Source organism: Gopherus flavomarginatus, chromosome 1, assembly GCF_025201925.1.
Source record: "Gopherus flavomarginatus isolate rGopFla2 chromosome 1, rGopFla2.mat.asm, whole genome shotgun sequence".
Lineage (NCBI taxonomy): Eukaryota > Metazoa > Chordata > Testudines > Testudinidae > Gopherus > Gopherus flavomarginatus.
In genome coordinates this window covers 189803831-189820542 of record NC_066617.1, presented here as the reverse complement: position 1 = coordinate 189820542, position 16712 = coordinate 189803831, and the positions used below count along the sequence as shown (strand labels likewise).

At 39.3% G+C, this 16712-nt stretch overlaps 1 protein-coding gene across 4 annotated transcripts in view; it reads left to right on the top strand.

The window, feature by feature from the left end:
* Positions 1 to 14015, top strand: part of NRIP1 (nuclear receptor interacting protein 1) — a 102965-nt gene extending 88950 nt beyond the window's left edge. For all 4 annotated transcript variants that reach the window (XM_050956928.1, XM_050956947.1, XM_050956954.1 and 1 more), the window contains exon 2: positions 5035 to 14015. In XM_050956928.1, coding sequence (XP_050812885.1) covers positions 5401 to 8901 — 3501 coding nt within the window. In that variant the 5' untranslated portion in view covers positions 5035 to 5400 and the 3' untranslated portion in view covers positions 8902 to 14015. The remainder of the gene's footprint in view (positions 1 to 5034) is intronic.
* Positions 14016 to 16712: the final 2697 nt, after the last annotated feature.

Here is a 16712-nt window from a genome sequence, read left to right as displayed (position 1 = left end):
AGGAGAGCTGTCTCCCAGCGCTGGAGCTGCGACCACACTCACACTTCAAAGCGCTTCTGTGGCAGTGCTCCCACGGCAGCGCTTTGAAGTTTCGAGTGTAGCCAAGCCCTGAGTGTGGTCCCAGCGCTACACGTACTCCACCTCCTCATGGGGATTAGCTTGCAGCGCTGGGAGCCGCGCTCCCAGTGCTGTGGCACTGTTTACACTGGCGCTTTACAGCGCTGTATCTTGCAGCACTTGGGGGTGTGTTTTTCACACCCCTGAGCGAGAAAGTTTGCAGCGCTGTAAAACACCAGTGTAGCCAAGGCCTCACACTTCAAAGCCCTCCCGCGGCAGCCAAGTGTAGCCAAGCCCTGGGATTCCCTCTGCTTTTCTGCAGACCCTCCCCTTTCTCTCCACTTCAGGGCTAAGACTTTTAAGCCTTTCTTCCCTCCCCACCCCCTTCCTGTTTCATTTTGCCCACTTGGATTTCTCTCTCCTCCCCACCCTTCTCCTTGGGTTACCAGCCAACCTGGTGACTAGAGTATAGTGGGGTTAAGAGGTCGAAGGAATTAACACCTATACTGTTTGTTAAGCACAGGTAATTGGGCTATCTACAGCCCTTGATTTGTTTTCTGCAGATATGCAAAAACCACTCAGAACTGAGTTAATCCTTTTCACCCCTATAGCAGATAGCATAATAATAATCAAATAGAGGTACACATCGTATTCATAAAAAATAATGTGGATAATCTTACTATACCCAAGAGATGGTGAACTAATCTTTTGGATCTTGTTGCAATGGAAAGTATTATATTTTTAGTTCAGTGACATACGTATGGTGTACTTGGTCTGCTTATCTGAATATTTGCTTAATTTATCCATTAGTTTGTCATAATATTTAACTGCAGTATCTAATGCTAGAGGTACATATACGTTAAAGATCCATTACAGTAAAATTACTGGTTTGTTCAAGGATAAACGCGTTGCTGAAGGTTTCTTTGTTTTCTACCTTTACCTCTTTCTTCCAGTTTGTCTCATACAATCTTGTCTTTCTCTTTGCTTCTGTACGTAGCTTCTGTAATACTTTGTATTAATAACTTCTATATAATTACGAATGTTAAAAGAACTTCATAAATCTCTCAACCCTGTATCTCCAGGGTTTGTATCATCAATGCTGCTGATCTACCTTTGTGGTGTTTTAAATCTAAACTCGATCTCAGTTTTCACATAGCCATTGTATTGAGCAAGCAGTGGAACGAAAGTATGAGAGACAAGAGAGACCTTTGAAATCTGCAGTTTTGAGACAAATGCCTTTTAGATCCAGACCCAAAAAACTTCAACTAGCTACTCTGGTTCCCATCAGAAATATGAAAAGTGTATTTCATCCTCTGCACCTGACTTCTTGTGACCCACCTTAACTCTCTTGACAGATTTGCTCAGCACATTTTAGCTGTTATGAAAACATACACAATGATGTACAATATTACATAATAACCGATCCTTCACTTGCCTCCAGTAATTGCCTTATTAAAAGGGCTGGTGAAGTCCTCATTCCTTGTATTTTTCAGATTTAATGTTTAGCAAATGCCTGCTTTGATCAATCTATCAGTTTCTCTAAATTATCAATTTCTCCTGCTGTAATTAATTTTTTAAAAAAAGGAAATCACTCCTTTTTCAGTTTCTATGAGTAAACTAAACTGTCTGTGGATACCTTCTACTATCACAGAGCACTTATGCACCTAAGGGATTTGCATAAATACAATGTCTTTGTTTAATTACTCAGAGCTGGAGAGATTTAATTTAAATCAAGTATTGGCATAACCCGTAGAACATTAGCTAAAGTTTTTAATTTAAAAGTTACCTGCAAAGGATTTCTTTAATGTTGCGTTTTCTTTATTATTTTGTATGCTATCTGAAGAAGGTTTGAAAATGTTGGGTTTTTTTTCCCCGTTTGTGTGTGGGTTGATTTTTTTGTTTGTTTGTTTTTTTTAATCTCAAAAATATCAAGAATATGTAGTTGTGTTTTCTGTGGTTTTGCTGAAGGTCCTCTTAGAAAGATTATAATATGCTTACTGCAAACTCTGATACCTTTAATTGGAGGAGGAGGGATGCAGAAATTGTAACAAAGTCCTTTCTCCAAAATGTTAATTGTTAACAAAAACAACCTTAACTTTCAATCGCTAGACTTTGGGGATGACATTTCATTCATTCATCAGTCGTCATAGAATCTTTCCAGGGTAAACAAAATCTGGATTTCTCCTTTTCTAATACCACCTTGAGTTTTAACACTGTTCATGTCATTTGTCCTAAAATACCAAAGCAGAGCTAACTTGGATTATCCTAAATCTAGGAATAGTAGGACTTGTGTGTTTAAACCATTCAAGGATGAATACAATTTTTCTAGTTGTAAAAGAAGTCAAAATATTTCTAAAAAGAATCCTCTTGGGCCGAATGCTGACTTCAGAGTCTTCTGTGGACTCCGGATTCTCCTCTGAAATGTGCAAACACAGCAGGAGTAAACCATTCCCTCCCCCCTCCCCTGAATACACAGCATGCCCAAATATTTGAAGAAATTAGGTTGTCACAGGGTGATCAACTGTGAGTCCTTTCTTGCTTTAAGTGCAAACCACACCCACCTGAGGTCATCTTCACCACCACCACCATGCTTTATTATACTGTTCCAGCAGGCCACTGCCTGTAGTGCTATTTGCATATTTACAAGTCCTAGCCAGCTCCTCCACTGCTCTGCCTTCCTTCAGGCTCTCAGCTCCCCCGCTTTCATGGCTTCCTTCCTCTTTGTTTATCATGTTGGGGTTGCTTCCCCCTCTAATTAGCCCTTCAGCTGTATCTCCGCTTTTAACTGATCCTCTAATTTAGGTCGTAGTTAATTTTATATTGGTGGGAATTTGAGTGACAGGGCACTGAGTCAGTTCCTGACTCAGCACCTCTCTTACACAGCCTTGGCAAATGCAGTGCTAATAAACTAACTACTTGATGTTCCCATTAGGAACCCAGATTTTCAGGGATTACTGATTTTAATTCACATTGAAGTGTGATATTTGGTAAGAGTCTGCTGCAGGGCTCCTTGTTTGGGAGAAGCTGTAACTTATTAAACAGCATGTAGTTAGATGAATCCAAACATAGCATACCTCTTCAGGTCTTGTTAGTATCCTTGGATAAATGTAGAAACAACCATAGTTAACTGTTGTAAAGTATGGGTAGTGTGTGTGTCTGTATCTCTGAGAGCAAAGCTGAGATTTTTAGTAATCTTTAGATGACTTTAGACTTGATATTACTATAAAAATGCTGGTACGTAACATTTTATGACTGACATAGGGATTCATTATACTGCTTGAAATAGCAAAACTGAGGAATTTGCACAGCTTGAGCATATAAATTACAAAAAGTTACAAAAAGTATGTGTTTTTAACTGTCCTACTGACATTTTCAGAACTGAGGTGTCCCTTTTAACCTATGTCTGTACATCTTGGGTGAAATTCTGGTCACAGTATACTCAACACCAAACCTCTTTCTTTAAACTTGAATTTACACTGCATTTATAGGAAGTCATAGAGCCTGATAGATTGGTCTTCCACTTATAACCATTTTCTTCCATTTACTTGAACATTTTTACACCAGTTGTACACTGGTATAATTTGAGAGAATAATCGGGCCTGTGCTGTGATCCCAATTGTTACATTGTCCGTACAGTAGCCATTCCCTTGGTGACCAGAGTAATACAATTAGGAACTGCTAGACCTGAGAAGTTTATTGAAAATGTTTCTCCTGATTCCAGTGCAAGTGCCATTGTTGGGATTTCCAGAAAAGAATTTTATGATGTTCTTCTACTTTCACGGATGAAAGAATCAAATAGGTTTCTCTACATATTCAAATCAAGCTGAGAAATCAAGGGAAAGTTCCCTGGAAATTAATATAAAAGTAAAATGTCTCCAAATTTCCATGCATTCAGAACTTGACCCCAGCAGCTTTTCTGTTCCACCTCCAGTGTGGCTGCTGCTAGTTGGGAGTAGTGAGGGAGAAACAGAGGAGGGTCTATTTGTCAGTATGCAGTGCAGTGCAGGGATCTGTTGTGCCCATTGATAATGGAAGGGGTGATAAGAATCTCGTGATCAGGCTTCTCAAACTGTGGTTCATGTACCACTGGTGGTATATGAGCTCGATGTTCCGTCTGTTTATTTAACAATATATTTTTTTAAGAAGATGGTGCTTGGAACCAGTAAAGTTAGAGAGCCACAGCTCAGATTTCTGCTGGCTGGAGGGAGGCAGAGAAGTGGCCGCATGGATATTTAAGTGTATGATGGGTGTTAATGAAAGACTGAGGCAGACTATTAAGCATCAGGGAAAGGAGGGAAATTATTTTTAATTGGCACCTGGTCTGGAATGGCAGCAATTTATTTATTTTTTACTTTTAAATCTCCACTGTGTCATCTGTCTGCCAGGCAGACATAAAAAAATGAAGCTACCTATAAAAAAAAAATCCAATATAGATTCAAAATGAAGGCTGCTTTTAAGGTTAAGGCTTCCCTCTTCTGTCACTGACCCTCACTAATAGTTAGTTTGTGTCCTAATTTAATGACAGGGTGCAGGGTATTCTGTGTAAGCTTTATTTGCTAAAGATAATATAACTTTGAAATGTATGCCAACTTAAAACTTCAGTTTAAAAAATTGAAATACAATGGGATTTTCCTTTATGTACTACTTTTCTTTGTTTTGTGCCATAGAGTACATACTTAAAGGTGTATTCATGACCCCCTCTAATATCTAGGCACATGAGGGTTTGTGTTTCCTCTAAATTTTCATTCTCTAAGATAATTTGAGTGATTTTATTAATTTTAGATGTAGGCCTTATATACTTTTTAGTTTTTCTTTAATTTTGGCTATTTATTACATACGTATTGCTAGTTATCTGCAATGATCTAGGAAATGTGACCTAAAAGAAAGTATGTCCTGTGCCATTTGAGTGTGTCTTATGTTCTAGATCTCTCCCTTGTATCTATTCTGAGACCATTTTTATTTGTCTTTTCTCTTTAGGAATTTGACATGCATGATGGAGGTGAAAAAGGATGAAAAACAAGCTGCTATGCTGGACAAAGGTGAAGAAGATGAATGTTTAGTAGAACTTCATTACGTTGGAACCATGTTCTAAGTAATTCTTCTAGACATCTTTCATAAATATTTTATATATCTACACAGACTGATATGACTGAAAATTTGGCTCATCAGCAATATATACTGGAAGAAGCCTGCATGGAATGTAAGATTTGTTTTAGTTCAGATTATGTGAAAAAATTATAGACTTCTACCTATTATTTATTAACCTTGCCTCTCAATTCAGCCATACCAAACTAGTCTTTAAAGTGAATAGAAGCAGAGCCTTTGTGGATATTTTTATTGAACATGACTCATGGAGAAGAGCTTGGCTCTGAGATGCACCAGGATTCTGTTGTTCTAACTTACCTAGAGGGATTACTGATGCATCAAGCAGCGGGAGGCTCAGGTACTGTAGTTGACAAAAAGCCTATTGGGCATAGTGGAGAGGATCAAAACTTTAAGATTTCTGGAAATATATTTCCCAACTGTCAAAGTAATGGTCCAGTTGTTAACACACACACACATCAGGGATCTGGCATGTTGCATCTCAAAAAAGCAAGACTATTGCAGTCTTCTGAAGACTGGAATGCAGCAAAGAGAAGGCGGTTGTCTGATTCCATTGTGGATTTGAATGGAAAAAAAGAAGCTTTGTTAGCTGGCATGGTTGAAAATGTGCCTAAAGGCAAACAGGATAGCACATTACTTGCCTCTTTGCTTCAGTCATTCAGCTCTAGGCTGCAGAGTGTTGCTCTGTCACAACAGATTAGGCAGAGCCTCAAGGAACAAGGGTATTCCCTCAGCCAGGATTCTTTACAAGTGGAGAAAGATGTAAGGTGCTATGGTGTTGCAACTAGTCGCTTGAAGACTCTGCTGAAGAAAAGAAAAGCAAAAGATCAAAAGCTTGACACCACTCTGCCTGATGTAACAACGAACCTGCCTAAAGAGAGGTTTATAGAATCTCCACATACAGGGCAGAATGGACCCAAGGTGATGAACGAGCCTCTCTCATGTGCTGCAAGATTACAAGCAGTTGCAAGCATGGTAGAGAAAAGATCTAGTCCTACTGCTTCGCCTAAACCCAGCGTAGTGTGTAGTCAGCTAGCTTTACTTCTTTCAAGCGAAGCTCATTTGCAGCAGTATTCCAGGGAACATGCTTTAAAAGCACAAAATGCAAATCAGATAGCAAGCGAGAGACTTGCTGCCATGGCCAGATTACAAGAAAATGCCCAGAAAGACCTTGGCCATTTCAGTCTGTCAAAAGGAATGCCAAGCCATCTTAATGGTCAAATGAGATCATCAACCAAAACAATAACTAACAAGAGCAATATGGCACCATTTCAGAGCCCCGTTGGAATTGTTCATTCTCCTCCCAAAAATTTAGGATACAAAAATATATTGGAAAGAAACCATTTAAAACCATCTCCCAGCAACAGTTTGCTTTTACATCTTCTTAAAAGTCAGAATGCAACTAAACAAACAAAAGGGCATGAGCAGAATGAGAGAGCGGGTATTTTTGAGGACAGTAGCACACCAACTACTGTGGATGAGTATTCAGACAACAATCCTAGTTTTACAGAAGATGACAGCAGCGATGATGAAAGCTCCCATTCTAACTGTCTTCCTATAGATTTATCTTTCAAACAGAGGACAGACAAACAAGATTCTGGACAGCCTGCTTCTCTAGATAATCTGACTCAGCCATTGTTTCATAATTGGGATCCAAAAATTCCATGTCTAGAGAACAGTATGGAGAATAAAGAAGATAAAGACACTCCTAAAGGTTCTAAACTGAATCCACATCAGAAGGTAACACTGCTTCAGTTATTACTTGGGCATAAGAGTGAAGATAACAAAGAGAAAGATACAGACCCTCAGGGACCACACAGTACAGCTGATGTGGCAAAATTTACTGTACAAACTGGTAAGAGGACTCCTGTGACAGAAAGCCCCAGTGCAAATCGAATAACTCCATTGAGCACTCCACCTTTGCTTCTTTCTACAAAAGCAGACTCTCCTATAAATCTCTCCCACCAATCTTCTCTAGCAGTCAAACGTAATTCACCACCATATGCTTGCAGCATCCAGCCAGAGAGGTTAATGAATCCAGCATCTAAACATTTGATAGATCTTAGAAAAAATAAAGAATTTCAAGGAACTAAACTGAACAGAAATGAAAGTGCACAAAATTCTGCAGCTTTCAGTGCCAGCAAGCTGTTGCAGAACTTAGCTCAGTGTGGAATGCAGACTTCCATGTCAGGTGAAGAGCAAAGAACCAGCAAACAGCTGCTAACAGTAAATACAGATCAACCTGTAGGGTTAATTGACAGATTGAATAGTCCTTTACTCACAAATGTATCAGGTAAATTTGAAGAGAATAACAAAATATTCAGTTGTCAGTCTACACCCATTGAACAAGGACTTCCCAGTTCAGAAATAGAAAATCTCCTTGAAAGACGCACTGTCCTTCAATTGCTTCTGGGAACCCCCAATAAAGGTAAAAGTGAAAAGAAGGAGAGGATGCTTTTAAAAGATGAAAGCTCACAAGAGCAGATGGATAAGGCTTTGAGTGAGCAAATATTGACCGTGAAAATAAAAACTGAACCTTGTGAAGAATCAAATGCTCCTCATAATCCAAATGCACAGCCAGTAAGAGAGAGTAAGGGTAACAAATTTCATGGAACAACTCATTCAGTGCAGAGAAACACAGGTGCCTCTCCAGCATCTGAGGACTTGAAACCTGAGCCTCTTTCACCTGAAGATTTTTCTTTTTCAAAAAATGGCTTGTTAAGTCGGTTGCTGAGACAGAATCAAGATAGTTACCCCGTGGATGATCTGGACAGAAGTCACAGAAATAGTGAACTGACGCTTCTAGACTCAAAGAGCCTTTGCATCATTCCTAAGAAGAGGAAATTTCATACTGAGCCTTCAGAAAGTCCATTAAAAAAGGTAAAAAGTAATGTGTCTGATGCTTCAAACAATCGCATATCTCCTGCAGAGACATTGTATCGGCCTTTGCTTAACCAGCAAGAACTGAAATTCAACAGAAGTGATCTTGAATTTAAATATGCTGCTGGTCATGGTTCAAATAATGACAGTGAAAATAGGAGTTGGTCTAGAGATAGTAAAGGCTTTAATGTGTTGAAACAACTGCTTCTCTCAGAAAACTGTGAGAGAGATTTTTCACAGCATAGGAATAATACAGTAACTGAGGGCAAGAAGAAAGGAAACAAAAATAACGTAGCAAATAATAAACCCGAATTTAGCGTTTCTTCACTAAATGCATTAATGGGAAATCCTGTGCAACCCAACAGTTGTGTGGATCACAGGACATTTCAGTATCCAGTAGCAGTGAAGAGTCCTGCTAGTTCCCCCTTCTCTGAACATTTGGGATGTACAGTATCTAGACCTGAATCTGACCAATTTAGTGTTTGCCCCATTGCCAGTGAAAAAGGCCCCATCAGATGGGTTATCACAGGAATGGACAAGGGTGAATATGAAAAAGACTCCCCACGACTGACCAAAACCAATCCAATATTGTATTACATGTTACAGAAAGGAAGCAATTCCATTAGTAGTCAAGAAGCACATAAGGACATTTGGAGTGAACCTTCATTTATGGAAAATTCAACTCCTGTTACAGTAAAGGAGGAGTTATTACGTGAGACAGAACCTAAAATTCCTTTTCATAATTTAAGAAGCCCTTACAATAGCCATATGGGGAATAAGAGCTCCCATCAACAAAATGTGAATGGAGAAGGGTATGGACTCTTGGAAAAAGTGCTAACAATCAAAAGAGAACCAGAGTGAAATATATAGCCAACACAATGAGTTTACAGTCAGTGGGTTTGAATCTCTGTGTTTAAAAAAGAAAAAAAAAGTATGAACTGGAATACTGTATAAATTGAGCATGATTTGAGAAAAGCATGGTCTTTATTGAATCATATTTTCATTTGAGAAACTTTGTTTTTCTAGTGATATTTAAAAACATGTAGATATGTTTGCTTTACAGTAGATAATCACAAGGAAACAGAGCTGTAAGCTGTACAAGACACAATTCTGTATGCATCAAAGTAAGTTATGAATAGTCTGTGACTGAAGTCTTATTTGGAACCACAGGTATTTAGGTATAAAATAAAGTAAGCATACAGCCAAGGTGGTGGTAATGCATTCTGCTGCATTTCATTCTTTCCACGTACATAGTATATTTCCTTTTTTGGCGGTTTGAGCATAGAGACAATGAAATCTTTGATAGTTGTTTAATACATTTTGTGAAATGTAAAGGTGTGGTCTTTTTTTCTTTTTTTCTTTTTCTTTTTTTAAAGAGATGGAACAGTCTGTTCAGGGTAGTAGAGCATCACATTTGGTAGTCTGTCAGTGTTAATTAATCAAATGCACTGAAATGTAATTTTTAGTGCTTCCAAAATTTGTTTTTTATTATTTAATTATTTTTGTAGTTTATCTCCTAATTATGGTGTAGTATCTTTTTTTTCCCCCCCTCCAAGTTCTTCTTGACTAGAGCATTCTTTAGAACCCTGAGTAGTATTCATATAAAATAGGGGTTATAATTAAAGATTGTTTGTTTGTTTTCTAGTTTTCCTAGCATTTTATATAAAAAGTAGATTTTAATCTACGCTGTAAACAAAGCAAAAAAAAGTGATGTCTTTTTTGTCCACTTTTACATGTTGCTTCTGCTGTCTTAAGCCAGGTCTACATTAAATATTAAGTTGACCCACCTATGTCTCAAGGGTGTGAAAAATCCACACTATTTGAGCAACATAGTTAAGATGACCTAACCTCCAGTGTAGACATGGCTAAGTCAGCGGAAGAATTCTTCCATCAACTTAGGTACCACCTCTCACAGAGTTGGATTAACTACCATCAGTGTAGGAAGTGTCTACAATGCAGTTGTGCCACTAGCAGTTTAAATGCAGACATATAAAGGGAAGGTAAAAAAAGACATCTTAGAATTTTTTGAGATAAACAGACCTGTCCTCTGTGGCCAGAAAACTGCCATTGATTCCAGTTTGTGAAACACATAAGCAAAATGTTTTTTTTTCAGAACCATGTTGCTTCCTGTTAAAAGAACAGTTACTGTGTTTACATAATACATATTCCATATTGCAGTGGAAATTGTGAGATCTTGAAAAACCTGGTGGGTCTTCCTGTAAGTAGAGCCTAATGCATATCCTGCAAGTATTTATTACTCTGTGGGCAGCTGATCTGTGGTTAATATACTGGCCTTTCATCCCTGAAAACCTAGATTCAGAACAATTTGTTAGGTGTCACTGTATGTGAAAATAAAATTGGTGGTTTTGGTCTGTTCCATAGTGGATAGTGGACATCATCTCAGAAATGACCTGTCTCCTCTGTTCCGCTGCCTCCACCCAACATTTTATAATATTGGCAGCATTTTTTCAAAATCAGCCTCAGAGTTGTAGGTCAAAGCTGAGACACGTTGAAAGTGTTGTTGTGGGGGGGAAAGCTGAGCAGTACACGCTTTCCTAGTGGCCAGCCTGAACCCCAAGAAGCATCAAACTTTCATGGAAAAATGTGAAGAATTATCTCCCCCCACTCCTGCAAAACAAAAGTAACTGTATTAATAACCATAAGTACTGCTGAACCTTATGTATCCAATACTAGATTGTGTTCTCAATAGCTACTTATTTCATTGAAAATTCCCTATGTTATGAACAAATCCTGATAATATCAAGATAATGAAAATTGTAGTGTGTTAGGGAGCGCACACATTTGGCAGTGTCCTATACAAAACATCCCACAAGGTATAGAGCATTACAGAGGGAATAAAAGATGCATTTTTGTGTTGTCTGGGGAAAGCTTAATATATTATTGAGCTGTAGGAAGGAGATATGCATTTTAAAACTTTCACATGAGTCTAATATTGTTTTAAATTTCATTATCCCTAGCCTGACTTCAGCTATGCAGTAAATTACAAAAAAAAGTTTGTTTTGTGTTTGTCTTTAATAGTTAGCAATGATAATAAGTGGCCTGCTGACAAATAAAAATATGTCATAGAAATTAATTGTTAACAAGGTAAACTATATTTTAGATTATTGCCATTGGAGTTGAATCTTTTTATATGAATCAGCCTGGCATAAATATTAGAAAAAGATGGCATTTGTTCCATCCATGAAATGTCTCTCTTAAAGTCTTAAGTGATTATTTTTCTTGAAATTACATGTATATAGCTATGAAATATAGAATGATAGATGGTCCCTAGAATAAATACAAGGCTGTAGTTTACTTGAGGGGCACTGCTTACTTCATATACAGTAGGAGGCAGCTTGAATGTGCGTGAAGTAGATGTGATTGGAAAACTTCTATCATAACAAAATTCTGATGAAAAATGGGGGAACATCAGACTTTGCTGTTTTCTAACCCTAGCAAGAAGTGACAAAGAATCCCTTAGTGGATGCTTACCCTTGTATTTATTCTATGGTAGTCTATCGTTATTTATAATATATACTTTTTTAAATTGTTTTTTTAAGTTTATGTGACATTTAAGTTAAAATGTTAACTGTTTTTAACCGTTAACAATTTAGCTTTCCCTTTAGATGAGGTTAATGAAAGAGAATTAAAACTCTCAGACGTCAGTAAATTAAAATACAGCATAATATAATTTTAGAACATGTTGATAGAAAAATCTCACCCATGGCAGAATTTGCAACGATGATCAGTAAGACCCTGGAAAAGAGGTGAGGGCACTCTTCTGGCATGCAGTTCCTGTTAAACTGGTTACTTAATACTGTTTGGTTAGCCACTGGTGGATGGGGCAGAGCTATTGTCTACATTAGCTTCCCCAATACCAATGCGATTCTTGTCTAGCAAAGAGAATTAAACCCTGGTTTGCCTCTATCCATATTGACAAGCTGAAACCAATTAGAAAGGTTAAGCTGAATCTAAAAGGCCCGATGGCTCTCTCTGTTAGCTCTCACCTAGGAGTTATGGGGGAGGAGATCACCAAAATTCTCCTTATGGGTTTCTCTTCCCAATTGTTCCATCAAACAGCATGCAGAGGCAGGGTTTGCTTCACCAGCAAAATAGTCAGTGGGACTGGCTCCCTAGTTGCAGCAAGTCCCCAGGTCCTGGAATCCACATGGATTCTGAAGGATCAGTGATAGACTAAGATCATCCATACAGAGGCCCTGTGTTTCTGCACTTTCTCACAGCTCTATCCTTAGCAATCCTCAGCCCCATGATTCGGGAGACCCTTTCTTCCAGGAAGTACGCAATTGGTGGCTTTCTCCACTACCACTCCTCAAATGAGGGTTCCCAGTTGTGGGAGTGGGGGACAAAAGACAATACACCCTGTAAGAGGAAGTGGTTGGGGTTGCAACTAGACCTTTTATTTTTTTTAGACCTGCATGGAAGGAGCTTAAATTATCATACTGTGGATGAGAATAATAAGCTAGGAGAGGGATGCAGGTTTGGTGAATACTGCTTTGAGGCCTGACTCTCAAACTCCAGGTTTGCAGCACCATTAAGGTGACCAAATAGCAAGTGTTAAAAAATCAGGACAGGGTGGGGAGTAATAGGTGGCTATATAAGAAAAAGCCCCCAAAATCGGGACTGTCCCTATAAAGTCGGGACATCTGGTCACCCTAAGCATCGTGGAGGAAGAGAGGCTTGCACTTCAGCTACAAAGGAGTGCAGAATATTCCTGATAGCTGGGGTGGAGCCAAGAATTGCACTAAGTTTCAATGGGAAATGAGGTCTGGGGGACTGAGGGCAAAATTGCTGTTTCTGGTTTCTCTTCTGCCTCCGTTTTAGAAGTATAAACCGCTGAGGTGCATGTGACCACAGAAAAAATAAAGGTTAGGAAGGCTTCCACTGATATGACTAAACCATCATTTCAGGTGGAGCAGTTTATGAACATCAGAAGATTGAAATGGAATTCAGCCATATTTGTCTCTTGTTTTAGCCATCTATTGTTTATAACATTTTAAAATGTTTAATTTACATTTTTTTTAAAAATAAACATATGAATGATTTAAAATTTCCCTGCTAAATGTTGTCAGTAAAAGAGTATTAGAGCTCTCATTGACGTCTGTGAAATGTTACCAGTTTGTTCTCTGCAGCATCTTACAGAGGAGTAAACTGGTAAGTATATATTATATATATTTATATATGTAAATAAATTGACTTGTTAAACATATAATATGTTGAAATTGGTTTTTAAAAGGTGATGTAAATAGTGGTTTCCTTAATGAAAAATACATATTTTGTATTGTTCTAATGGAAAGGAAAAAACCTTTTAATCTTGGTTTTGGTTATGTATATTCCATGTATAAGTGTAAATATGATCACATAGGTTTAAAAATTTTGCATGTAAGTATACAGTTGCAAGTCTGAAAGAATGTATAGAAAATACCTTTTATTTAAAGTTGTGATTACCTGCTGCATGAAAAGTGCATGGGGGACCCTGTGCATTGGCAAAAATGTCTTAAAGTCAGGTCAGTTCATCAAAACACACAACAGTATTCCATTTTTGGACATGACTTCTGCTGTGATATTTTAGCTTTGAAAGAATGTGCTTCAAATCAAAAGGGTCTTGAAAAAAACCTCAAAACTACTTTTAAAGATAAAGAATACACACTTGTAATCGGTCATACACGTTTTGAACTCCCATTTTTTAAATAATTGAAATATTGTACCAGGAGTATTTCACCATTGTTAAACAATGGAATGACAGTTCTCATTGCCATACATAAGAATTCTGGGGTTTACCGCAACCAAGTTTGTTGTGATGTGTTTTCAGTAATATAACTGGTCTCATTTTTTATTAGAAATTAATTTCTTCATGTGATGTCACAAACCTGTACATACTGCAGAGTGAAGTTTTTTAAATCTTTCAGTGTTTACTTCCTGCAGAAAATTGGAATAAATGAGAAAAATGCATTGTGTTGATTGTTTTTAAATCTACTTTATTATGTGTCCTTTCTCTGTTTTGAGTCTTTGTGATCCAGTAGCACCACACTAGTAATGTAAACTTTCATCAGCCAAAAGTAACTGCAGGATATCAAGGACCCCACATTTTTTTCAACAAAATCTGCAATAAGAAGCCCATGAAAATTGGTGGAAATGAGTTAGTAAAACAGATAAGATTCTCAGCCTAAGATTCAACATAATTTTTAATTCCGGTATCTGTATAAATGTCCTCCATAATTGTTACCATGAAGTTATTTCAACTGAGGGGTGCAGAATTTTGTGTTCCACCACAGAATTTTAAGCAAGTGCCAGAAGAACTTGTTCTAGACATACTGTATCTGGAGTTGTACAACTGCAGGAAAGTAATTCAGATTCACTTTAATTGATTATACATTTTCCTTGCCTTCACTGCCAGACAGGATAAATACCTGTTCATAAAACTCTGTCAGGAAACTTCATCTGGAAAGTATGACTTGATTCGGGGGGGTGGAAGGGGGAACAGATCTTTCTTCCATTGAGGTTGATACAAAACTCTATAGATTACAGTGGGGTCAGGCCCTTATTGCATGTAACACCTTGTTCTGAAGGATCCCAAAACACTTCAGTACCCTCACGGGAGCTTCACTGGAGTCAATAGTTTTACCATGACATTAATTGAGCAGGCAAATTATGTGACCATAATTGCTAATTTTTTTTCCAATTTTTGCAGTCTCTACAAGAAAATCTTAATTTTTTTGTACAATAACTTCTCTGGAGTAAATACACCAAGATCAGAGACCTTTTGTTTCAAGTAGGAAGAAACTAGAGATCAATAGGATTCTGAATGGCATACATAGTCTATGCAGAGCTCCATTGCTGGTTTGAACAAACATTTGGAATTAGTTTAGTTTATCCTGAAATACTGGACAAAATGCTTCTAGCACTCACAGTGATCAAGAGAATATCTTTGATAATATCTACATCCATACAAATTTTCTCTTCACTTCAAACACTTTTATCACACTGAACACTCCATAGGGCTGTTTGTTTCTGGTAAAATATGATCACCTGAAACCAGGCAGCAAGAGCAAGGTCTTTCCATGTGAAACTGTGATTCCTTCAAGCTAAATGGAGGGGAAAGCAAGTAGGGGCAGGATGTGGCCCTTCTTGTTGTTCTGATGCTGACTGAGGCATCGGGGGGTATATGTAATATCCATTGCTAACCTGTTTGTTTTTGACCACTGTAAAAGTATATCTCTTTGAAACAGTATTTAGAAGGTACAGTGCCAGGGCACAGAAGGCTTCCATGCTTGTTAATTCTCATACTACCAGTGAGAAAACACAGTATGGGCACAGCTTGCTACATCCAGCACCTGACTGGCCATTGAGACTTTGCGTACCTTCAGTTCATAGCTGTTTTTTCCAAATTTCTGAGTTGTTCCATGAGAAAAAGAACTTTTCTACATGCAGAACTAAAACTTCCCTGCAATTGTGCCCATCAGATAAGCTTTACACTACAGTTTGTGATCAAAGTTAGTATTCTTGGAGTATATGCTTCCAATGTGAGTCACAGAATGAAGGGCGGTGATGGGGGAGGCCTTGGGATTTTGGGGGTACCTCAGTCACAGTTCACTCTGAGGTGTTAGTTAAATCAGAGAAGACCAAGAATTAACTATTTTGAACAGTTCCGTAGCAAACCACGCAGGTGGTAATTACACCTAGTACTACAACTGAGGGAATTCTGTGCCCCCCCCCAAGTGTGCAAAATATTTTAAAATTCTGCAAATTCTATTTGTCAATAAATAAATGTGGAGGCTTCAGCATAGCTGTTGGGAGTGCAGACCACTGACTGCACAGAGGTGGGAGATCACCCTGCAGCCACCCCTGCTCCTCCTGGGACGGGCTCAGTGGTGGGTCTTCACCCAATCCTGACACAGCGCAAGAGCCAGGCCTGCCCCAGAAATGCCCTGGGGCCCTACCCTTCCATGCCAAGTTCACCAGGTGTGAATAGGCAGGCTCAGCCTGGTAGATCCAAGTGTGGGAGGGGGGGATCTTGGTGTGGGATGAGGGTTCTGTGTGAGGCAATCTGTGTGTGTCTGCCTCAGTGGGGGGTCTGGGTGTGGGATGGGGGTATCTGGTTGCATTGGGAGGGTGTTCAATGTGCAGGGGCAGGGGGACTTGGGGTGTGTGAAGGTGTTTGGGGCTCAGCAGGATGGTCTGGGTGTGGGAGATTAGTGGGGGGGTAGGGGTGCTGGGAGAGTGGGGCATGGTGAATGGGGGTCCAGATGCTGCTGGTTGGGGGTCTGGGTGCAGAGGGCTCGTCAGGGTGGGGGTTGGAGTGCTGGTCTGGGGGAAGGGGGATGGAGTTTAATGGGGGGGGTCCGACAGCAAGAGGTGAGGCTCAGTGGGGTGGGGGTTCAGGTGTGAGGAGCTCGGTGTGGAGGGGGCATCCGGATGCATGGGGGAGCAACTCCCCCATACCATGACCCTTCCCGTCATGGCTGAGGAATGATGGGGGTGGGAGGTGTGTGTGCAGAGCTCTCCGGTGAAACCAGGGAGGTTGCTGGGGGTGCGTCTGACCTGGCCCCGTCTGCCCCAGCTGGGACTAGCAGCTGAGCCTGGCACAGGGTAGGAGCCACCAGACAGGGCATCCTCAGCCCTGCCGTCCCCACCCCCACCCCCGCCAGTGATTT